At 46.6% G+C, this 26,133-nt stretch overlaps 1 protein-coding gene across 4 annotated transcripts in view; it reads left to right on the forward strand.

Annotated features, from left to right (window-relative positions):
* The window catches only part of LOC118390712 (vacuole membrane protein 1-like), a 115,095-nt gene that overhangs the window by 43,569 nt on the left and 45,393 nt on the right, over nt 1-26,133 (forward strand). For all 4 annotated transcript variants that reach the window (XM_052457014.1, XM_052457012.1, XM_052457013.1 and 1 more), the window contains 2 exons: nt 17,983-18,216; nt 24,525-24,656. In XM_052457014.1, coding sequence (XP_052312974.1) covers nt 17,983-18,216; nt 24,525-24,656 — 366 coding nt within the window. The remainder of the gene's footprint in view (nt 1-17,982; nt 18,217-24,524; nt 24,657-26,133) is intronic.

The raw sequence follows: 26,133 nt of genomic DNA on the forward strand, positions 1-26,133 counted from the left end.
AACACACTGGCTCTTTATCCAGTAGAGGAACACACTGGCTCTTTATCCAGTAGAGGAACACACTGGCTCTTTATCCAGTAGAGGAACACACTGGCTCTTTATCCAATAGAGGAACACACTGGCTCTTTATCCAGTAGAGGAACACACTGGCTCTTTATCAAATAGAGGAACACACTGGCTCTTTATCCAGTAGAGGAACACACTGGCTCTTTATCCAGTAGAGGAACACACTGGCTCTTTATCCAGTAGAGGAACACACTGGCTCTTTATCAAATAGAGGAACACACTGGCTCTTTATCAAATAGAGGAACACACTGGCTCTTTATCCAGTAGAGGAACACACTGGCTCTTTATCCAGTAGAGGAACACACTGGCTCTTTCTCCAGTAGAGGAAGCAAGCAGCGAAGCTGGGTGAAACCCTATTGTATTAGTTGCCATTATTAGTCCAGCTCTCTGCAGATTTGGTAAAAAAATGCTAATTTCTGTGAGATGTAGAGCGCAACTTGGCATAATGGTAAAGGCTGATGGGCCAAACCCTCTCCTGCAGATGGTGGAGCTATAACATGCAATTGAAAATGCTAACTTTGAAAGGTCTCCCCTCTCACCCCATTTGACCTAGAGTCATGAAATCTGGTACATGGGTCCCTCTCCTCTCATGGAACAAATTTGCTTCAAATACCCATAAGAGCCGTCATGATGGGTTGTACGCCATTTAGAATTTTGTGAAAAACACTTCAAACACTGCTCCTCTGGCTATCGATTGACTATCTGCGCGAAACTTGATATATAGCATCTATCTCTCAAAGCAATATTTTCCAGACTAGTATCTCAAACAACATGGCTGTTACTCACCAATAAACATTCCTTTGGGTGTGGTCAGGAACATAAATACAAAGAAATCCAACATGGTTATTCGAATTGTAATAAAACTTGCTATACACTACCGGTCAAAAGTTTTAGAACACCTACTCATTCCAGAGTTTTTCTTTTTTTGACTATTTTCTACATTGTAGAATAATGTTGAAGACTTAACAACTATGAAATAACACATATGGAACCATGTGGTAACCAAAAAGTGTTAAACAAATCTAAATGTATTTGAGATGATTCAAATAGCCACCCTTTGCCTTGATGACAGCTTTGCGCACTCTTGGCATTCTCTCAACCAGCTTCATGAGGTAGTCACTTGGAATGCATTTAAATTAACAGGGTTGCCTTCTTAAAAGTTAATTTGTGGAATTTCTTTCCTTAATGTGTTTGAGCCAAGGTAGGGGGGTATACAGAAGATATCCCTATTTGGTAAACGACCAAGTCCATATTATGGCAAGAACAGCTCAAATAAGCAAAGAGAAACGACAATACATCATTACTTTAAGACATGGTCAGTCAATACGGAACATTTCAAGAACTTAGAAAGTTTCTTCAAGTGCAGTCGCAAAAACCACCAAACGCTATGATGAGGACCGCCACAGAAATGGAAGACCCAGAGTTACCTCTGCTGCGCAGGATAAGGTCATTAGAGTTCAGAAATTGCAGCCCAAATAAATGCTTCACAGAGTTCATGTAACAGACACATCTCAACATCAACTGTTCAGAGGAGACTGTTTGAATCAGACCTTCAGAGTGATGGAGTGCTGCATCAGATTACCTGGCATCCACAATCCCCTGATCTCAACCAAATTGAGATGGTTTTGGATGAGTCGGACAGCAGAGTGAAGGAAAAGCAGCCAACAAGTGCTCAGCATATGTGGGAACTCATTCAAGACTGTTGGAAAAGCATTCTGGGTTAAGCTGGTTGAGAGAATGCCAAGAGTGTGCAAAGCTGTCATCAAGGCAAAGGGTGGCTAATTGAAGAATCTCAAATATAAAATATATTTAGATTTGTTTAACACTTTTTGGTTACTACATGGTTCCAGATGTGTTATTTCCAGGGGTGTAAAGTACTTAAGTGAAAATACTCTTTCTTTCTGAAAAATGTAGTTAATTTAATCTGATTGTCATAAGGCTTCATGACTGTCCACACGGGGCATCTGAACACACAAAATACATTTGGATGATTTTCATGACCTTTTGGGTGTTTTATTTAACTTGTGGTGTTCCCGGTAACAAATGACCGGTCATTAGAAATGAATGGGTGAGACTACAATTAGTGTATAAAATTGAGTTCAGGCACATGCCCATTCATCAGATGGACACACTTCCTCTCTCAGACCCCCACATGCATGTGTGTTTGAATGAACACACACACACACACCTCACTCCCCTTCTTGACTTGCATGTAAACCACAACGGGAACCTTTCCCCAATAGAATCTTTCCCCCATGGGAACCACACCTGTTGTCATTCTCACAAACAACTGCAACATTGTTTCAATAATATATATAGAACTTCTGCGGCAGCACAATGACCAAACGATATACTGTATGTGAGGCTCTTGATCATATATTTGATCATGATACTATTGAGGAGGAAAGAGTCCTTGTTAAACTTTGACACAAAGTAGTCTGTGATAAATAGCACAATATGTTTCATCTGATTATTTGTTATAGTCAAAATAATCCATACATTAGGCTTTTTTTACTCAAACTAGTTGTATGAGCTCAGGTCAATGAGGCCTACAGGCCATAAATGGCAAATAAAGTTCAAAACTTGTAATGTTCACAAGAACTGAAGTTGATAAAAAGATCTAACACAACATTAGGGGATAATATATGTATTATTATGGATTTATAATCAGCTAAAATGGGGCGGTCATTTTGGACCGGGAACACAGGATTAATTAACGTGAAACGAACACAACACTGTTAGACAAGAAGAACAATTAACGCAATCTCATTCGCTTATAGCAGCCATATTGTTTGAGCTTGTCCTAGGGCTATGTGTACAATTTGTCCTGATGGTGGCACTGTGGGACCATAGATTGAACACCTCCATGGCTGCTTGTAGCTATATCTGTTGGGTTTTATGTGTGTTTCCTCGTGTAAATTCATTTCAGACTTCATAGGCATTCATTCCATTGGAAGAGTCATGAGTAGAGTGACAGATTTACCCCCTAGTCATGAAGTATTATGTCACTGCCAGCTCAAATCCTAACTGTAGATCTCCCTTTAGTCCTAAGCCTCTTTCTTTGTGTTTGTGTCCTGTTCACGCTTCCAGTATCCTCTCTTACCTAACTGATGTGGAGAAGCTATAGAGGCTGCTAGCTGCCTGTTTAGGGTTGGGCTCCGGATTAGCTGTGACTCAGCAGGACATGAGAAGACTTGGTGGTGTGTATTTGTTTGTGTGTGTGTAGGTGTGTGTGATATGAGAAGCAGTGACACAGCGCTCTGTGTGTGTGGGAGACGGGAACAGGCATGCATACAGTACATGCAAGTCTCTCCTGCCACTCTCTGCCGTGTGTGTGTGTGTGTGTGTGTGTGTGTGTGTGTGTGTGTGTGTGTGTGTGTGTGTGTGTGTGTGTGTGTGTGTGTGTGTGTGTGTGTGTGTGTGTGTGTGTGTGTGTGTGTGTGTGTGTGTGTGTGTGTGTGCATCCGTGTGTTTGTTTGTTTAGTAAACACACCTGAGAGTAAGAGAAATTAAGTGTTGGCCAGACACAGAGACAGGCAGTCCACTCTGTTGTAGTGGGAGTCTGTGTGTTGGGCAGTGTGTTTTAACTAGAGGATGTGAGGAGTAGGCTAACCTTAGACTAGGTCAGGCATGGGAGTTTCCTGTGTTATGTTTTGGGGTCAGGAAATGTGTTCTTTCCCCCTCTTTCAGGGAAATTGTGTTGATTTGTGAGTCATATTTTCAGGGATGATTGTGAATCCATGTTCTCGAGGAAAATGATAAAGCCACGTCAGAAGTGTTCCCACTCAGTCAACATCTTAGATAAGTGATCTAGTATTGAGTCTTGCAGGGAAGTGCACCTGCCCCAGAGAAGACCTCAGTGAGAACGTTTCACACACACTCTCTCCTTACAGGCTGTTGATTTACTGCTCTATCCTGGCTGTCCTGGTTCCTGGCCCCACCCTAATGTACTCAGAAAGGGAGGAGACCAAAACAAAGACAAAGTCTTCTCATTCTTTGTTTATTTAAAAAAAAAGCTTTCGACTCAATTTGGCATGAGGATCTGCTTTACAAATTGATTGAAAAGAGGTGTTGGGGGGAAAAACATATGACATGATAAAATCCATGTACACAAACAACAAGTGCGCGGTTAAAATGGGCAGAAACCACACATTTCTCTCTACAGGGCCGGGGGCTGAGACAGGATGCAGCTTAAGCCTCACCCTCTTCATCATATATATATCAACGAATTGGAAAGGGCACTAGAACAGTCTGCAGCACCCGGCCTCACCCGACTACAATCTGAAGTCTACTGTTTGCTGATGATCTGATAATCTGGTGCTTCTGTCACCAACCAAGGAGTGCCTACAGCAGCACCTAGACCTTCTGCACAGATTATGTCAGACCTGGGCATGACAGTAAATCTCAGTAAGACAAAAATAATGTTGTTCCAAAAAAGGTCAAGTTGGGTCTGCTCACCAACCAGGAATTCACAAAATGGGACAAACACCAAATTGAGACTGCATACAGAATTATGCAAAAATATCCTTATCAAAATTCAGAAAAGAGCCGTTAAATTCTACAACCACCTAAAAGTAAGATTCCCAAACCTTCCATAATATAGCCATCACCTACAGAGAAATTAACTGGAGAAGAGTCCCCTAAGCAAGCTGATCCTGGGGCTCTGTTCACAAGCACAAACAGACCGCACACAATTAGACCCAACCAAATCATGAGAAAACAAAAAGATAATTACTTGACACATTGGAAAGAATTAACAAAAAAACAGAACAAACTAGAATGCTATTTGGCCCTAAACAGAGAGTACACAGACCATTGTGACTGACCCAAAATTAAGGAAAGCTTTGACTATGTACAGACTCAGTGAGCATAGCCTTGCTATTGAGAAAGGCCACCGAAGGCAGACCTGGCTCTCAAGAGAAGACAGGCTATGTGCACACTGCCAACAAAATTAGGTGGAAACTGATCTGCATTCCCTAACCACCTGCCAAATGTATGACCATATTAGAGACACATGTTTCCCTCAGAATACACAGACCCACAAAGAATTTGAAAACAAATCAATTTTTGATAAACTCCCATATCTATTGGGTGGAATACCACAGTGTGCCACCACAGCTGCAAGATGTGTTACCTGTTGCCACAAGTAAAGGGCAACCAGTGAAGAACAAACACCATTGTAAATACAACCTATATTTATGTTTATTTATATTCCCTTTTGCACATCATTACAACACTGTATATAGACATAATATGACGTTTGAAATGTCTTTATTCCTTTGGATTTTTGTGAGTAATGTTTACTGTACATTTCTTGTTTATTTCACATTAGTTTATTATCTATTTTACTTGCTTTGGCAATGTAATCATATGTTTTCTATGCCTATAAAGCCCCTTAAATTGAAATAGATTCATTTTTTATTTAACCTTTATTTAACTAGGCAAGTCAGTTAAGAACAAATTCTTATTTGTGATACATCCTGGAATCGAACCAGGGTGTCTGTAGTGACGCCTCTAGCACTGAGATGCAGTGCCTTAGAATGATGCGCCACTTGGGAGAGAGCGCGAGACTGTTTTGGCGTAATATTGCATAATAACCGACTGCCCTTTGACTGAGTAGAGTAGAACATGTGTCACAAACTGCACCACTCCTACATAGTGGCTTTGGGAAGTATTAAGACCCCTTGACTTTTTATACATTTTGTTACGTTACAACCTTATTCTAAGATGGATTAAATAAATGAAAATATTTAGCAATCTGCCTTCAACAGCCCATAATGAAAAAGCAAAAACAGGTTTTTAGAATTTTTTGCAAATGTATTAAAGATAAAAAACAGAAACAACTTTGCTATGAGACTGGAAATTGAGCCCACACACATCCTGTTTCCATTGATCATCCTTGAGATGTTTCTACAACTTGATTGGAGTCCACCTTTGGTAAATTCAATTGATTGGACATCATTTGGAAAGGCACACACCTGACTAAATGTATATAAGGTCCCACAGTTGACAGTGCATGAGGTCGAAGGAATTGTCCGTAGAGCCCCGAGACAGGATTGTGTCTAGGCACAGATCTGGGGAAGGGTATCAAAAAAATGTCTGCAGCATTGAAGGTCCCAAATAACACAGTGGCCTCCATCATTCTTAAATGGAAGAAGTTTGGAACCACCAGATTCTTCCTGGAGCTGGCCACTTGGCCAAACTGAACAGTCCGGTGAGAAGGGCCTTGGTCAAGGAGGTGACCAAGAACCAGGTCACTCTGACAGAGCTCTAGAGTTCCTCTGTGGAGATGGGAGAACCTTCCAGAAGAACAACCATCTCTGCAGCACTCCACCAATCCGGCCTTTATTGGTAGTGTGGCCAGGCTAAATCCACTCCTCAGTCAAATTCACACAAAAAAAACAGGCTTGCCTGTTTTGCATGTTATTTTGGCATTAATACACGTTACATGGGGGTTCATCAGTTTGCAAACAATGTATAAAAAAAACATATTTATAATTGAGTTAATAAAGCTGCATACAAACATGGTCTCTTTTTTGTTTTCTTGAGGAAGGCAGCTCCAAAATGCAGGTGTTTTAGCCTAGCTCAGTGCCTACTGCGGTGGTGGGGCAAGCCAGCAGAAAATGTGGAGTGTTGCGCCGTGATTGGCTCATTGTTCTGTCACTCATGGGGACACTAGTTCACCGCCAAGTCTAAGGGTAGACTATTCTAGCCCCTTGGGTGCAGCCATAGAGTTACATTAGAAGTGCCTATCCAAGAAGGCTCAAGATCATTGACCACAGATCAAATAATGTCATCACGTTATATGTAGAGTAGCTTTGATTGGACTGATCATGTCAACATCATACATTCAAATTCTTAGCTAGCAGTCATCATCATGAATCAAGTCGACATTCTACTGGCAAATCCTTTTCAACACTTATCATATGAAGAGAAATAATGAAGATGAATTATAGATTAAACCTATCAGTGCTCATCGGCCATAGGACATAAACATTACACAACAAGTTGGAATTCGCAAACTCAACAATGAGAGATTTGGAAGGTGACAGTGGCTGTGTGGTAACAAATCTAGGATTAAGGGGCTCTTTTCCAAGTTTAAAATGATAAACATTCAACATTGGCCATGCCGTCAATGAAGCATGAATTGTGTCTCGCTCAAAACACCTGTTAACTGGGAACTGCAAAGTCTTGAACTCACTGAAGTCAAGTTAACTGGGAAGTCGGGAATAAAGGAGGTCTGACTGGGAAAATATGTTTTGAACGGTCATCCAACTGGGAATTGTAAATCCGGCCTCTTTCCAGAGCTACGACCTGAAGATATAACGACACAAGACGAGATCCAGATGCAGACACAGGAGGCAGATGGTTTGAGCTCTGGTATTTATTATAATCCAAGGGATCGACAAAAGGTAGGTCGGGGACAGACAAGAGTTCATAGCCAGGGCCAGAGTCCAGATATACAGTTAACCCACTGTTCCTAGGCCGTCATTGAAAATAAGAATTTGTTCTTAACTGACATGCCTAGTTAAATAAAGGTTAAAAAAATGTTTAAAAAATCCAGGGAATGCCAAACTTTGATGACAAACTTTTGATGACAAAAAATTCATGAAGGACCGCCGCGCCACCTTCCTGTTCAAAAATGTATTGTATGCTGCTGCATTTCGCCTACTGTTCAGACTTGGTGGTGCACATGTAGCCTATAACCTATTTTAGAGAAATGTAATCATCAAATATTGTAAGAGCTTTCATTGTATTCTTATATCCCCCTTTTATTTATCCTGCGGTTCTGACTTACAGGGAGAACACTATAAGAACGGCCCATGTTTTGAATTGTGTCGCTGTACATTTCAAAAGTGCTGAACAAATAGTTATATTGACTACGTCTGTCCTAGCTCGCTCATTAATGTCTTAATCGAAATTACGGATTGCCTCTTATCCGCTTGTCGTCCCTTTATGCCATAGTTTGTACATCTCAATTGTCATTAGAAACCACATTTGTTTAAGCAAGTCAGCCATATCAGCTATGTCTTTTTAAAAGGCAGTAAATGAGGCTGAATTAACTGTTTCGCTGACAGACAATTAATAATTAATAATTAATGTATTGTTTAGTGTAGTGACTTTGCTGCCATGCATCCCACTATTATTTTTGGCCCACCGAGATTTACATGCTAAAATCGCCACTGACTTAGTGGGGCAAAAAAGTATTTAGTCAGCCACCAATTGTGCATGTTCTCCCACTTAAAAAGACGAGAGTCCTGTAATTTTCATCATAGGTACACTTCAACTATGACAGACAAAATGAGAAGAAAAAAAATCCAGAAAATCACATTGTAGGATTTTTGATGAATTTATTTGCAAATTATGATGGAAAATAAGTATTTGGTCACCTACAAACAAGCAAGATTTCTGTCTCTCACAGACCTGTAACTTCTTCTTTAAGAGGCTTCTCTTTCCTCCACTCATTACATGTATTAATGGCACCTGTTTGAACTTGTTATCAGTTTAAATGACACCTGTCCACAACCTCAAACAGTCACACTCCAAACTCCACTATGGCCAAGACCAAAGAGCTGTCAAAGGACACCAGAAACAGAAAATTGTAGACCTGCACCAGGCTGGGAAGACTGAATCTGCAATAGGTAAGCAGCTTGGTTTGAAGAAATCAATTGTGGGAGCAATTATTAGGAAATGGAAGACATACAAGACCACTGATAATCTCCCTCGATCTGGGGCTCCACGCAAGATCTCACCCCGTGGGGTCAAAATGATCACAAGAATGGTGAGCCTAGCGGCCTCCGACACATTGGTGCGGCTGGCTTCCGGGTTGGATGCGCGCTGTGTTAAGAAGCAGTGCGGCTTGGTTGGGTTGTGTATCGGAGGACGCATGACTTTCAACCTTCGTCTCTCCCGAGCCCGTACGGGAGTTGTAGCGATGAGACAAGATAGTAACTACTAACAATTGGATACCACGAAATTGGGGAGAAAAGGAGGTAAAATTCCCACAAAAAAAAAAGAGATACTGGGGTGCAAAGGAGCAAAACATATAAAATAAATAACAGTATGGGGATGAGGTAGTTGGATGGGCTATTTACAAATGGGCTATGTACAGGTGCAGTGATCTGTGAGCTGCTCTGACAGCTGGTGCTTAAAATTAGTGAGGGAGATATGAGTCTCCAGCTTCAGTGATTTTTGCAGTTCGTTCCAGTCATTGGCAGCAGAGAACTGGAAGGAAAGGCGGCCAATGAGGAATTGGCTTTGGGGGTGACCAGTGAAATATACCTGCTGGAGCGCGTGCTACAGGTGGGTGCTGCTATGGTGACCAGCTGAGATAAGGCGGGGCTTTACCTAGCAAAGACTTATAGATGACCTTGAGCCAGTGGTTTTGGCAACGAATATGAAGCGAGGACCAGCCAACGAGAGCATACAGGTCGCAGTGGTGGGTAGTATATGGTGCTTTGGCGACAAAATGGATGGCACTGTGATAGACTGCATCCAATTTGCTGAGTAGAGTGTGGAGGCTATTTTGTAAATGACATCGCCAAAGTCGAGGGTCGGTAGGATAGTCAGTTTTACGAGGGTATGTTTGGCAGCATGAGTGAAGGATGCTTTGTTGTGAAATAGGATGCCGATTCTAGATTTAATTTTGGATTGGAGATTAATGTGAGTCTGGAAGGAGAATTTACAGTCTAACCAGACACCAAGGTATTTGTAGTTGTCCACATATTGTAATTTAGAACCGTCCAGAGTAGTGATGCTGGAAGGGCGGGCAGGTGTGGGCAGCAATCGGTTGAAGAGATGCATTTAGTTTTACTTGCATTTAGGAGCTGTTGGAGGCCACGGAAGGAGAGTTTTATGGCATTGAAACTCGTCTGGAGGTTAGTTAACACAATGTCCAAAGAAGGGCCTGAAGTATACAGAATGGTGTCGTCTGCGTAGAGGTGGATCAGAGAATCACCCACAGCAAGAGTGACATCACTGATGTATACAGAGAAAAGAGTGCCAAGCGTCACGTCTGGAGGAAGCCTGGCACAATCCCTATGGTGAAGCATGGTGGTGGCAGCATCATGCTGTGGGGATGTTTTTCAGCGGCAGGGACTGGGAGACTAGTCAGGATTGAGGGAAAGATGAATGGAACAAAGTACAGAGAGATCACCTTCCAACAGGACAGAGACCCTAAGCACACAGCCAAGATGACGAAGGAGTGGCTTCGGGAGAAGTCTCTGAATGTCCTTGAGTGGCCTGGACTTGAACCCGCTCGAACATTCTGGAGAGACCTCAAAATAGCAGTGCAGCAACGCTCCCCATCCAACCTGACAGAGCTTGACAGGATCTGCGGAGATGAATGGGAGAAACTCCCCAAATACAGGTGGAGCATCATACCTAAGAAGACTCAATGCTGTAATCGCTGCCGAAGGTGCTTCAACAAAGTACTGAATAAAAAATAAAACAGTTTTTGCTTTGTCATTATGGGGTATTTATTGTGTGTAGATTGATGAGGAGGGGGAAAAAATATTTAATACATTTTAGAATAAGGCTGTACCGTAACAAAATGTGGAAAAAGTCAAGGAGTCTGAATACTTTCCGAAGGCACTGTATGTCCTCACAAACACAGATATGCACGCACACTGGCACACTCTTCAGAACTACCCATGTTTATAAATGTGAACCTCTTAAGGATCTGCACCTTTTTTCAATTTTCGCCTGAAATGATATACTCAAATCTAACTGCCTGTAGCTCAGGGCCTGAAACAAGGATATGCATGTTCTTGGTACCATTTGAAAGGAAACACTTTGAAGTTTGTGGAAATATGAAAGGAATGTAGGAGAATATAACACATTAGATCTGATAAAAAGGAACGGTTGTTTTTCTTTGTCTTATTGTTTTGCACCATTGTCTTTGAAATGCAAGAGAGAGGCCATAATATATGATTCCAGCCCAGGTGCAATATACATTTTTGCCACTAGATGGCAGCAGTATATGTGCAAAGTTCTAGACTGGTCCAATGAACCATTGTATTTCTGTACAAAAATGTCTAAAAAGACTGCCCAAATATGCCTAATTTGCTTGTCAATAACTTTTTCTGTTCAACATTGTGCACTCTTCTCAAACAATAGCATGGTAAGCTTTCACTGTAATAGGTACTGTAAATTGGACAGTGTAAATAGCTTAAATTCTTGTTAATCTTTCGGTCAGTATGTCTGTGTCCTGGGAAATGTTCTTGTTACTTCCAACCTCATGCTAATCACATTAGCCTACGTTAGCTCAACCGTCCCATGGAAAGGACACTGATCGCGAAGGTCAGTTTTATAGGTACTTTATGAAATACCCTGTTTTCACATTTGATCGTTTCTCAGTATTCTTTTTGGACATGTCTGTTTCTTGTGTAAAAAGTGTGTGCTTTCGTTCATGGGTCTCGAAGTGTGTGTATGTGTAATCTTCTACGGTATGTGTTTGTGTGGTCTAGGAGTCTCTTTTTTTTGGCAGTGGTGATTTTGAGAGCCATCTTGTCTGATCTTGTCGAGGGAGCTTTAGCTCTGTTAGTCTGTTCAACCAAACTTTCACCAGTGCCACCACACATCAAAGAGACACACTACTCTTATCCACCCTCCTCTCCCCTCCTCTCCCTCCATTCTCTGACTGGAAGCATATTTAAAAGAGTAAATAAACAACAAGCAAGAATGTAAACAGGACGACACGATGTCAAAGACACTCCTCAGAGCAGAGGCACGCTGGGCTCATGCACCTGCATATCAGTAACCAGTCAACTCGGTCTCTCTGACGGACTGCTGCTTTCACAGATACACACACTTCACAGATACATGTTTCACAGACACACACACACACACACACACACACACACACACACACACACACACACACACACACACACACACACACACATACACACACAAACTTCACAGATACACACTTTACAGATACACACTTTACAGATACACACTTGACAGATACACACTTGACAGATACACACTTGACAGATACACACTTGACAGATACACACTTGACAGATGCACATTTGACAGATACACACTTGACAGATACACACTTTACAGATACACACGCTTCACAGATACACACTTTACAGATACACACGCTTCTCAGATACACGCTTCACAGATACATGCTTCACAGATACACACTTCATAGATACACACGCCTCACAGATACACACATTTCACTTACACACTTTACAGATACACATGCTTCACAGATACACACTTTACAGATATACACGCTTCACAGATACACACTTTACAGATACATATTTCACAGATACACACACTTCACAGATACATGTTTCACAGATACACACACACACACACTTCACATATACATTTTTCACAGATACACACTTTACAGATACACACGCTTCTCAGATACACACTTTACAGATATACACGCTTCTCAGATACACACTTTACAGATATACACACTTCACAGATACACACTTTACAGATACACATGCTTCTCAGATACACACTTTACAGATACACATGCTTCTCAGATACACGCTTCTCAGATACACACGCTTCTCAGATACACACGCTTAACAGATACACACGCTTCTCAGATACACACGCTTAACAGATACACACTTCACAGATACACACGCTTCACAGATACACACTTTACAGATACACACGCTTCACAGATACATGCTTCACAGATACACAATTCATAGATACACACGCCTCACAGATACACACATTTCACTTACACACTTCACAGATACACATGCTTCACAGATACACACACTTCACAGATACACACATTTCACTTACACACTTCACAGATACACACTTCTCAGATACACACATTTCACTTATACGCTTCACAGATACACACGCTTCACAGATACACACACTTCACAGATACACACATTTCACTTACACACTTCACAGATACACACTTCTCAGATACACACATTTCACTTACACGCTTCACAGATACACACGCTTCACAGATACACACACTTCACAGATACACACATTTCACTTACACATGCTTCACAGATACACAATTCACAGATACACACTTTACAGATATACACACTTCACAGATACACACTTTACAGATACACATGCTTCTCAGATACACACTTTACAGATACACACGCTTCTCAGATACACACGCTTAACAGATACACACGCTTCTCAGATACACACGCTTAACAGATACACACTTTACAGATACACGCACTTTACAGATACACACACTTTACAGATACACACACTTCTCAGATACACACACTTCAGATACACACTTTACAGATACACACGCTTCAGATACACACTTTACAGATACACGCTTCTCAGATACATACTTTACAGATACACACGCTTTACAGATATACACTTTACAGATACACACGCTTCTCAGATACACACTTCTCAGATACACACTTCACAGATACACACGCTTAACAGATACACACTTCACAGATATACACGCTTAACAGATACACACTTCACAGATACACACGCTTAACAGATACACACTTCACAGATATACACACTTTACACATACACACGCTTTACAGATACATGCTTCACAGATACACACGCTTAACAGATACACACTTCACAGATACACACTTTACAGATATACACGCTTCACAGATACACACTTTACAGATACACACACTTCTCAGATACACACCCTTCTCAGATACACACCCTTCTCAGATACACACTTTACAGATACACACTTTACAGATACACACTTTACAGATACACACGCTTCTCAGATACACACGCTTCTCAGATACACACACTTCACAGATACACACGCTTCACAGATACACACTTTACAGACACACACACTTCAGATACACACTTTACAGATACACACGATTCAGATACACACGCTTCAGATACACACTTTACAGATACACGCTTCTGAGATACATACTTTACAGATATACACGCTTTACAGATATACACTTTACAGATACACACGCTTCTCAGATACACACGCTTCTCAGATACACACTTGACAGATACACACGCTTAACAGATACACACTTCTCAGATACACACTTCTCAGATACACACGCTTAACAGATACACACTTCACAGATACACACTTTACACATACACACACTTTACAGATACACACGTTTTACAGATGCATGCTTTACAGATACACACGCTTCTCAGATACACACACTTCACAGATACACACGCTTAACAGATACACACTTTACAGATACACACACTTTACAGATACACACACTTTACAGATACACACGCTTCTCAGATACACACTTCACAGATACACACGCTTAACAGATACACACTTCACAGATACACACGCTTAACAGATACACACTTCACAGATACACACTTTACACATACACACGCTTTACAGATACATGCTTTACAGATACACACGCTTCTCAGATACACACACTTCACAGATACATACGCTTAACAGATACACACTTTACAGATACACACACTTTACAGATACACACACTTCTCAGATACACACGCTTCTCAGATACACACGCTTGAGATACACACTTTACAGATACACGCTTCTCAGATACATACTTTACAGATACACACGCTTTACAGATATACACCTTACAGATACACACGCTTCTCAGATACACACTTCACAGATACACACTTCACAGATACACACTTCACAGATACACACGCTTCTCAGATACACACTTCACAGATACACACTTCACAGATACACACGCTTAACAGATACACACTTCTCAGATACACACTTCACAGATACACACGCTTAACAGATACACACTTTACAGATACACGCGTCTCAGATACACGCGTCTCAGATACACACTTCACAGATACACACGCTTAACAGATACACACGCTTAACAGATACACACTTCACAGATACACACTTTACACATACACACGCTTTACAGTTACACACGCTTCTCAGATACACACTTCTCAGATACACACTTCTCAGATACACACGCTTAACAGATACACACGCTTAACAGATACACACTTCACAGATACACACTTTACACATACACACGCTTAACAGATACACACTTCACAGATACACACTTTACACATACACACGCTTCTCAGATACACACGCTTCTCAGATACACACACTTCACAGATACACACGCTTAACAGATACACACTTTACAGATACACACACTTTACAGATATACACTTTACAGATACGCATGCTTCTCAGATACACACGCTTCTCAGATACACACTTCACAGATACACACTCTTAACAGATACACACTTCACAGATACACACTCTTAACAGATACACACGCTTCTCAGATACACACGCTTAACAGATACACACTTTACAGATACACGCACTTTACAGATACACACACTTTACTGATACACACACTTCTCAGATACACATGCTTCTCAGATACACACGCTTCAGATACACACGCTTCAGATACACGCTTCTCAGATACATACTTTACAGATACACACACTTTACAGATATACACTTTACAGATACGCATGCTTCTCAGATACACACGCTTCTCAGATACACACTTCACAGATACACACTCTTAACAGATACACACTTCACAGATACACACTCTTAACAGATACACACTTCACAGATACACACTCTTAACAGATACACACTTCACAGATACACACTTCACAGATACACACACACTTAACAGATACACACTTCACAGATACACACACGCTTAACAGATATACACTTCACACATACACACGCTTTACAGATACATGCTTTACAGATACACACGCTTCTCAGATACACACACTTCACAGATACACACGCTTTACAGATACACACACTTCTCAGATACACACGCTTCTCAGATACACGCTTCACAGATTCACACACTTCACAGATACTCGCGCTTCACAGATACTTGCGCTTCACAGATACACACGCTCACAGATACTCGCGCTTCTCAGATACTCACGCTTCTCAGATACACATTTAACAAATACACACTTGACAGATTCACACACTTCACAGATACATATTTCACAGATACACACTTCACAGATACACACTTCACAGATACACACGCTAGACAGATACACACTTCACAGATACATATTTCACAGATACACACTTCACAGATACACACTTCACAGATACACACTTCACAGATACACACTTCACAGATACACACTTCACAGATACACACTTCACAGATACACACTTCACAGATACACACTTCACAGATACACACTTCACAGATACACACTTCACAGATACACACTTCACAGATACACTTCACAGATACACACGCTAGACAGATACACACTTCACAGATACATATTTCACAGATACACACTTCACAGATACACACTTCACAGATACACACTTCACAGATACACACTTCACAGATACACACTTCACAGATACACACTTCACAGATACACACTTCACAGATACACACGCTAGACAGATACACACTTCACAGATACACATTTCACAGATACACACTTCACAGATACACACTTCACAGATACACACTTCACAGATACACACTTCACAGATACACACTTCACAGATACACACTTCACAGATACACACTTCACAGATACACACTTCACAGATACACACTTCACAGATACACACTTCACAGATACACACTTCACAGATACACACTTCACAGATACACACTTCACAGATACACACTTCACAGATACACACTTCACAGATACACACTTCACAGATACACACTTCACAGATACACACTTCACAGATACACACTTCACAGATACACACTTCACAGATACACACTTCACAGATACACACTTCACAGATACACACTTCACAGATACACACTTCACAGATACACACTTCACAGATACACACTTCACAGATACACACTTCACAGATACACACTTCACAGATACACACTTCACAGATACACACTTCACAGATACACACGCTAGACAGATACACACTTCACAGATACATATTTCACAGATACACACTTCACAGATACACACTTCACAGATACATATTTCACAGATACACACTTCACAGATACACACTTCACAGATACACACTTCACAGATACACACTTCACAGATACACACTTCACAGATACACACTTCACAGATACACACGCTAGACAGATACACACTTCAGATATGTTTTTTACAGTAACACTTACTAGGTCTGTATATTCCGCCCCATATGGGTCAACCGACTGACGCTTCGTTGCTGCTGCCACGTCATTTCAGTATTAGTTCTATGAGTGTAGTGTCACCCAAGGGGCCATGGGGAGAAGATGTTTTCAGACTGCACTGTGAATGGAAAGCACTATCGATGTTTTCTGAAGTCTCCAAGTTCCTTATTTTTGGCGCACTTTGTCACAGGTGCAGCTCTCAGTGTGTGTGTGTGTGTGTGTGTGTGTGTGTGTGTGTGTGTGTGTGTGTGTGTGTGTAACAGTTTCTTGTCCCCAGCTTTCGTTTCGGGTTCTTTGATGTTTCAGTAGGGGAGTTTTGACCCACCTTTTGGCTCTAGGCCTCAACCCCTTTGTCCAGGGCCTCCCCCTGTTTTACCACAACATGCAGGAGGTTTCTCTCTAGTCTCTCGCCCCTTATCCCTTATAACTCACAACTTATTAGTAAATCCCCCTATCTGAATCATATTGAAGGAATGGCAGGAAGGTAAAGGAGACAGGCAGGCAATGCAAATGACGTTTCAATCTTACAGAGAAAGACAGAGGAGTTGCCATAACCATTCATATACCTTTAAGCAAAGGCTTATACCATGGTTTTATATATGATCTATTTCCATAAGAGTTCTTCCCTCTTAATGCAAATGTTGCCAGGGCTCTCCCTGAAAGCTTCCGTTGAGTCATAAATTCCAACAACTGACCTCCCACTCGTCTCTCTCCGTCTCTCTCTCAGGGTCCACACATAGCATCAGTGACCCTGGCAGCATATGAATGTGGTTCGGTGGATTTCCCGGAACCCCCCTACCCCGAGCAGATCATCTGCCCCCAGGAAGAGGTGTTGTTGGGGGGGACAGAGGCCTTGGCCCAAGCGGGTGTGGAAGGCTTGGCGGGGGTGGCAGCAGCTGTACAGGGAAGCATTTCCCTCTGGACCATTGTCTCCAAGGTCCGCTTAGAGGCCTGCATGTGGGTGAGTCTATTCTACATACAGTCTGTACACAGTCAACACACAGTCAACTGCACAGCCCATGACACATAGTCGAGACATGCAATCTACAAACAGTCAACGCACGCAGACGACATGCACAGTCTCCTACAAAGTAGTTTACACAGTCTTTTACACACAGTGCATATGCCCCTCAACTGGGGTTTAACTATCCGTATTGGTACATGTCAGGTTCACTGGCACAAATGCTTTATGATCAGTAAGCCTCAAAGAGTTAGAAGTAAAATAACATTGACTGTAGGTCAAGATTATTTCTAAAACATGTGATTGCTAAGTGACATATCATTGACAATTCAGTACAATAATACCCACTGATGGTTTGGAAAACCCCAGCCTTTTACGGTGAATTTCCCCTTAACACTGCTGGTGGTTTCACACCTCTAACCAAACATAGCCATGTGGTTAGGTACTGGGGACATGATACTGACAGTTTGTAATCCTTCACCGCTGTCACACACACACACACCACTGTCACACCACTATCACACACAGTTCTGTAGCTAGAGCCAACCCTGGCACAGGTAGACGTTAACCCTTCACCAGATACTTTGGTTGTATTCTGACTCTGGTGGCTATGGTAACCACTACAATGACTCAGCCATGACATAGAGTTGTCATGGTACTACCACCACCATGCTCTGCGTCAAAAGCATATCAACCCTCACACCTCTATTTATTTGAACCTTTATTTAGGCAAGTCAGTTAAGAACAAATTCTTACTTACAATGACGGCCAACCCCGGCCAAACCCTAACGACGCTGGGCCAATTGTGCGCCTCCCTATGGGACTCCCAATCACGGACGGTTGTGATACAGCCTGGAATCTAACCAGGGTCTGTAGTGACCCCACTAGCACTGAGATGCAGTGCCTTGGACTGCTGCGTCACTCGGGAGCCCACCTCTAACTGGTAACTGCCTGTATCAGCTTCCCAATGATGACCAGCACTTCTCTTCCTGGATTCTCAGCATTCACAGCTCTTTTACAGAGAGTCTGCAGTGTCAGGCCCTTTTCTCAGAGCTTCCCTCTCAGTGTGAAACTGTCTCTACTGATAAACACAGATGGTTAACAGAGAAGTCTGAGAAGAGAGAACTCATCTCTATGACCTGTGGTGAACTTGGGATTTTTATGTTCCTCTAAACTGACCGAAAATGAGAAGTGGAGGATGTTATCTCACTCTTGTTTATTCACATTTCACATGTTACTGGCTGTGGGGAACAGAGTACCTCTACTTCTACTACTTTAGTACTGCTCACTGAGTGAGTGAGTGAGTGAGTGAGTGGTGGTGGTGAGTGAGTGAGTGAGTGAGTGAGTGAGTGAGTGAGTGAGTGAGTGAGTGAGTGAGGGAGGGAGGGGGAGGGAGGGAGTGAGTGGTGGTGGTGAGTGGTGGTGGTGGTGGTGGTGAGTGGTGGTGGTGGTGGTGGTGTGAGTGAGTGGTGGTGAGTGGTGGTGGTGAGTGGTGGTGGTGGTGGTGAGTGGTGGTGAGTGGTGGTGGTGGTGGTGGTGGTGGTGGTGAGTGAGTGAGTGAGTGAGTGAGTGAGTGAGTGAAGGAGTGAAGGAGGGAGAGAGGGAGAGAGGGAGAGAGGGAGGGAGTGTAGGTCAGGTGTATTCTACCACCATAGTTTTAGTTACACCAGGATAAGTGTGATTTTCCCATTCCTTTTCTATTTTACCCGGACTCTGATTTCAGTGGAGCAGATTCAAGGTTTCTTTAGCTGGCATGTCGTGCCCATACCAAAGAGTAATTATGTGGTAAGGGCGGAGCTGTGTGTGTGCCAGCGAGCTGTGTGTATGCCATACGATCCCCTGGCCTCGCCCCCAGATGCTGGCACAGCCCATAATGCTGCAACACCTGCTGTGCCCACTTGATGCTCACGGCATTAAAGCCCCAAAAAGCTACACCATTCACCCCACCCTCCCCTCTCCCTCTCCCTCTCTCCTCTGGCCCTCCCCTCTCCCTCTCCCCTCTGGCCCTCCCCTCTCCCTCTCCCCTCTGGCCCTCCCCTCTCCCTCTCTCCTCTGGCCCTCCCCTTTCCCTCTCCCTCTCTCCTCTGGCCCTCCCCTCTCCCTCTCTCCTCTGGCCCTCCCCTCTCCCTCTCTCCTCTGGCCCTCCCCTTTCCCTCTCCCTCTGTCCTCTGGCCCTCCCCTCTCCCTCTGTCCTCTGGACCTCCCCTCTCCCTCTCTCCTCTGGCCCTCCCCTCTCCCTCTCTCCTCTGGCCCTCCCCTCTCCCTCTCTCCTCTGGCCCTCCCCTTTCCCTCTCCCTCTCTCCTCTGGCCCTCCCCTTTCCCTCTCCCTCTGTCCTCTGGCCCTCCCCTCTCCCTCTGTCCTCTGGCCCTCCCCTCTCCCTCTCTCCTCTGGCCCTCCCCTCTCCCTCTCTCCTCTGGCCCTCCCCTCTCCCTCTCTCCTCTGGCCCTCCCCTTTCCCTCTCCCTCTCTCCTCTGGCCCTCCCCTTTCCCTCTCCCTCTGTCCTCTGGCCCTCCCCTCTCCCTCTCTCCTCTGGCCCTCCCCTCTCCCTCTCCCTCTCTCCTCTGGCCCTCCCCTCTCCCTCTCTCCTCTGGCCCTCCCCTCCCCCTCCCCTCTCCCTCTCCCCTCTGGCCCTCCCCTCTCTCCTCTGCCCCCCCCCTCTCCCTCTCCCTCTGTCCTCTGGCCCTCCCCTCTCCCTCTGTCCTCTGGCCCTCCCCTCTCCCTCTCCCCTCTCCCTCTTTCCTCTCGCCCTCCCCTCTCCCTCTCCACTATGGCCCTCCCCTCTCCCCTCTCCCCTCTGGCCCTCCCCTCTCCCTCTCCCCTCTGGCCCTCCCCTCTCCCTCTCTCCTCTGGCCCTCCCCTCTCCCTCTCTCCTCTGGACCTCCCCTCTCCCCTCTGGCCCTCCCCTCTCCCTCTCTCCTCTGGACCTCCCCTCTCCCTCTCCCCTCTCCCTCTCCCCTCTGGCCCTCACCTCTCCCTCTCCCTCTGTCCTCTGGCCCCCCGTCTCCCTCTCCCCTCTGGCCCTCCCCTCTCCCTCTCTCCTCTGGCCCTCCCCTCTCCCTCTCCCCTCTGGCCCTCCCCTCTCTCCTCTGGCCCTCCCCTCTCCCTCTGTACTCTGGCCCTCCCCTCTCCCTCTCTCCTCTGGCCCTCCCCTCTACCTCTCTCCTCTGGCCCTCCCCTGTCCCTCTCTCCTCTGGCCCTCCCCTCTCCCTCTCTCCTCTGGCCCTCCCCTCTCTCCTCTGGCCCTCCCCTCTCCCTCTCCCTCTGTACTCTGGCCCTCCCCTCTCCCTCTGTCCTCTGGCCCTCCCCTCTACCTCTCTCCTCTGGCCCTCCCCTGTCCCTCTCCCCTCTGGCCCTCCCCTCTCCTTCTCTCCTCTGGCCCTCCCCTCTCTCCTCTGGCCCTCCCCTCTCCCTCTCCCTCTGTACTCTGGCCCTCCCCTCTCCCTCTCTCCTCTGGCCCTCCCCTCTCCCTCTCTCCTCTGGCCCTCCCCTGTCCCTCTCCCCTCTGGCCCTCCCCTCTCCTTCTCCCCTTTGGCCCTCCCCTCTCCTCTGGCCCTCCCCTCTCCCTCTGTCCTCTGGCCCTCCCCTCTACCTCTCTCCTCTGGCCCTCCCCTCTCCCTCTCCCCTCTGGCCCTACCCTCTCCCTCTCTCCTCTGGACCTCCCCTCTCCCCTCTGGCCCTCCCCTCTCCCTCTCCCCTCTGGCCCTCCCCTCTCCCTCTCTCCTCTGGACCTCCCCTCTCCCTCTCCCCTCTGGCCCTCCCCTCTCCCTCTCCCTCTGTCCTCTGGCCCTCCCCTCTCCCTCTGTCCTCTGGCCCTCCCGTCTCCCTCTCCCCTCTGGCCCTCCCCTCTCCCTCTCCCCTCTGGCCCTCCCCTCTCCCTCTCTCCTCTGGCCCTCCCCTCTCCCTCTCCCCTCTGGCCCTCCCCTCTCTCCTCTGGCCCTCCCCTCTCCCTCTCCCTCTCCCTCTGTACTCTGCCCCTCCCCTCTCCCTCTCCCTCTGTCCCCTCTCCCTCTGTCCTCTGGCCCTCCCCTCTCCCTCTCTCCTCTGGCCCTCCCCTGTCCCTCTCCCCTCTGGCCCTCCCCTCTCCTTCTCCCCTCTGGCCCTCCCCTCTCCCTCTCCACTCTGGCCCTCTCCCTCTCCCCTCTGGCCCTCTCCCTCTCCCCTCTGGCCCTCTACCTCTCCCCTCTGGCCCTCCCCTCTCCCCTCTCCCCTCTCCCTCTCCCCTCTGGCCCTCCCCTCTCCCTCTCCCCTCTGGCCCTCCCCTCTCCCTCTCTCCTCTGGCCCTCCCCTCTCCCTCTGTCCTCTGGCCCTCCCCTCTCCCTCTCTTCTCTGGCCCTCCCCTGTCCCTCTCCCCTCTGGCCCTCCCCTCTCCCTCTCCCCCCTGGCCCTCCCCTCTCCCCTCTCCCCTTTCCCCTCTGCCCTCTCTCCTCTCCCCTTTCCCCTCTGCACTCTCTCCTCTGGCCCTCTCGCTCTGCCCTCTGGCCCTCCCCTCTCCCTCTCTCCTCTGGCCCTCCCCTCTACCCTCTGGCCCTCCCCTCTTCCCTCCCTCCTCTGGCCCACCCTCTCGCCCTCCCGTCTGGCCCTCCCCTCTCCCTCTGTCCTCTGGCCCTCCCCTCTCCCTCTCCCCTCTGGCCCTCCCCTCTCCCCTCTCCATCTGTCCTCTGGCCCTCCCCTCTCCCCTCTCCCCTCTGGCCCTCCCCTCTCTCTCCTCTGGCCCTCCCCTCTCCCCTCTGGCCCTCCCCTCTCTCCTCTGGCCCTCCCCTCTCTCTCCCTCTCCACTCTGGCCCTCCCCTCTCTCCTCTGGCCCTCCCCTCTCCCTCTCCCTTCTGGCCCTCCCCTCTCCCTCTCTCCTCTGCCCCCCCTCTCCCCTCTCTCCTCTGGCCCTCCCCTCCCCTCTCCCTCTCTCCTCTGGCCCTCCCCTCTCCCCTCTGGTCCTCCCCTCTCCCCTCTGGCCCTCACCTCTCTCCTCTGGCCCTCCCCTCTTTCCTCTGGCCCTCACCTCTCTCCTCTGGCCCTCACCTCTTTCCTCTGGCCCTCCCCTCTCTCCTCTGGCCCTCCCCTTTCCCTCTCCCTCTGTCCTCTGGCCCTCCCCTCTCCCTCTGTCCTCTGGCCCTCCCCTCTCCCTCTCTCCTCTGGCCCTCCCCTCTCCCTCTCCCCTCTGGCCCTCCCCTCCCCCTCTCCCCTCTGGCCCTCCCCTCTCCCTCTCCCCTCTGGCCCTCCCCTCTCCTTCTCCCCTCTGGCCCTCCCCTCTCCCTCTCCCCTCTGGCCCTCCCCTCTCCCTCTCCCCTCTGGCCCTCTCCTCTGGCCCTCTCCTCTGGCCCTCTCCTCTGGCCCTCCCCTCTCGCCCTCCCCTCTCTGTGTCACAAGTGGTCCACTTCAAAAAACATGGTGCAGGTGGCTGCAGTCTGGCACACACGCAAACACACACATCCAAATACACACACAAACACACACCCACACAAACACACACCCACACAAACACACACACGCAACCACACACATGCAAACACACACACACAAATACACACACAAACACACACCCACACACACACACACACACACACACACACACACACACACAATAGTGCAGTGAATAGAACAGCTGCCCTGGGGATTAGGGCACGTCTGCATTATGAGCAAACTGGCAGGTTTCATCAAAGACTGCCGTGTTGACATGGAACAGGATGTCCAGCTTAAGTATCCTATCACCCCTCCCTCCCCCATCCATCCCCTCTCTCCCTCCCTCACCCCCTCCCTCACCCTAACCCTCCCTTCTCCTACCCTCCCTCCCTCACCCACCCACCCCCCTCCCTCCCTCACCCTGACCCTCCCTTCTCCCACCTCCCTCACCCACCTCACTGCATAACCTCCCTCCTTTCCTCACCCCCCTCACCCCACCCCTTCTTACAACTTTTTCTGTGCCTGAAAACACTACCATAATGAGCTATGAGCAATTCCAAAGCACTCGTTTTCTCTGCAGGTTTTTCATTGTGTTAATTAAGTCTGTTGCTCTGTGCTCCCTCCTCATCCTCGTGTTCCTGGAGGAATGAACCCACTGAACCTGCCTGGGATGGGGATTTGTTTCACTCAAATCTCTTCCGTCTTTCTTCACTATTCGGCGAGTGATACCGTCTTATAATTGAAAGCTATTTAGGATGTTGGATATTGATATAGTTTGATCCAAACTAATAACACCCTAATTGACCCGACAAATTGAAAATATGTGTATTGTATTATACTTGTATTGTGAAAGGTTGTGTGTGTGTGTGTGTGTGTGTGTGTGTGTGTGTGTGTGTGTGTGTGTGTGTAGGGAGCAGGCACAGCTATCGGGGAGCTGCCCCCCTACTTCATGGCACGGGCAGCGAGGCTGTCTGGAGAAGAGCCTGATGATGAAGACTATGAAGAGTTTGGAGAGTTGCTGGAGCAGGCAGAGACTCCACAGGTAAGCCTCTATCTCTCTCCTTTTTCTCTATCACTCCTCTCTCTCTATCTCATCCCCCCCTCTCTCTCTATCTCATCCCCCCCTCTCTCTCTATCTCATCCCCCTCTCTCTCTATCTCATCCCCCCCTCTCTCTCTATCTCACCCCCCTCTCTCTATCTCACCCCCCTCTCTCTATCTCACCCCCCTCTCTCTCTATCTCATCCCCCTCTCTCTCTATCTCCTCCCCCTCTCTCTCTATCTCATCCCCCCCCCTCTCTCTATCTCATCCCCCCCTCTCTCTCTATCTCATCCCCCTCTCTCTCTATCTCATCCCCCCTCTCTCTCTATCTCATCCCCCCACTCTCTCTATCTCATCCCCCTCTCTCTCTATCTCATCCCCCTCCTCTCTCTATCTCATCCCCCTCTCTCTCTATCTCATCCCCCCTCTCTCTCTATCTCATCCCCCCTCTCTCTCTATCTCATCCCCCCTCTCTCTATCTCATCCCCCCTCTCTCTATCTCATCCCCCCCCTCTCTATCTCATCCCCCTCTCTCTCTATCTCACCCCCCTCTCTCTCTATCTCACCCCCTCTCTCTCTATCTCATCCCCCTCTCTCTCTATCTCATCCCCCCTCCTCTCTCTATCTCATCCCCCTCTCTCTATCTCATCCCCCTCTCTCTATCTCATCCCCCTCTCTCTCTATCTCATCCCCCTCTCTCTATCTCACCCCCTCTATCTATCTCACCCCCTCTCTCTCTATCTCATCCCCCCTCTCTCTCTATCTCATCCCCCTCTCTCTATCTCATCCCCCCTCTCTCTATCTCATCCCCCTCTCTCTCTATCTCATCCCCCCTCTCTCTATCTCATCCCCCCCACTCTCTCTATCTCATCCCCCCCTCTCTCTCTATCTCATCCCCCTCTCTCTCTATCTCATCCCCCTCTCTCTATCTCATCCCCCTCTCTCTCTATCTCATCCCCCTCTCTCTCTATCTCATTCCCCCTCTCTCTCTATCTCACCCCCCTCTCTATCTCATCCCCCTCTCTCTATCTCATCCCCCTCTCTCTATCTCATCCCCCCTCTCTCTCTATCTCACCCCCCTCTCTCTCTATCTCATCCCCCCTCTCTCTCTATCTCATCCCCCTCTCTCTATCTCATCCCCCTCTCTCTCTATCTCATCCCCCCCTCTCTCTCTATCTCATCCCCCCTCTCTCTCTTCTCTGACAGAGACAGGTGGCACACAACCTTTCCATCTCTCCTCCTGACTTCCCTCTCCAACTCTGCTTTCTCTCCTCCCTCTTCTTCTCCTCTCTCTTCTCACTACTCATTCTCTACCTGTCACTACTGTCCTCCGGGTCTCACTCTGTTTTCCTCTGCCTTCTCTCGCTCCTCATCTAGCAACCTTTTGTGCAACTTTGTTGAAACAAAACAGTCACATTGTATCCATGTGTCATACCAGCGGAAACCTCTTGGATGTGTATGCGCACGCACAAACACAC

The sequence above is a fragment of the Oncorhynchus keta genome, chromosome 11 (assembly GCF_023373465.1).
Source record: "Oncorhynchus keta strain PuntledgeMale-10-30-2019 chromosome 11, Oket_V2, whole genome shotgun sequence".
Lineage (NCBI taxonomy): Eukaryota > Metazoa > Chordata > Actinopteri > Salmoniformes > Salmonidae > Oncorhynchus > Oncorhynchus keta.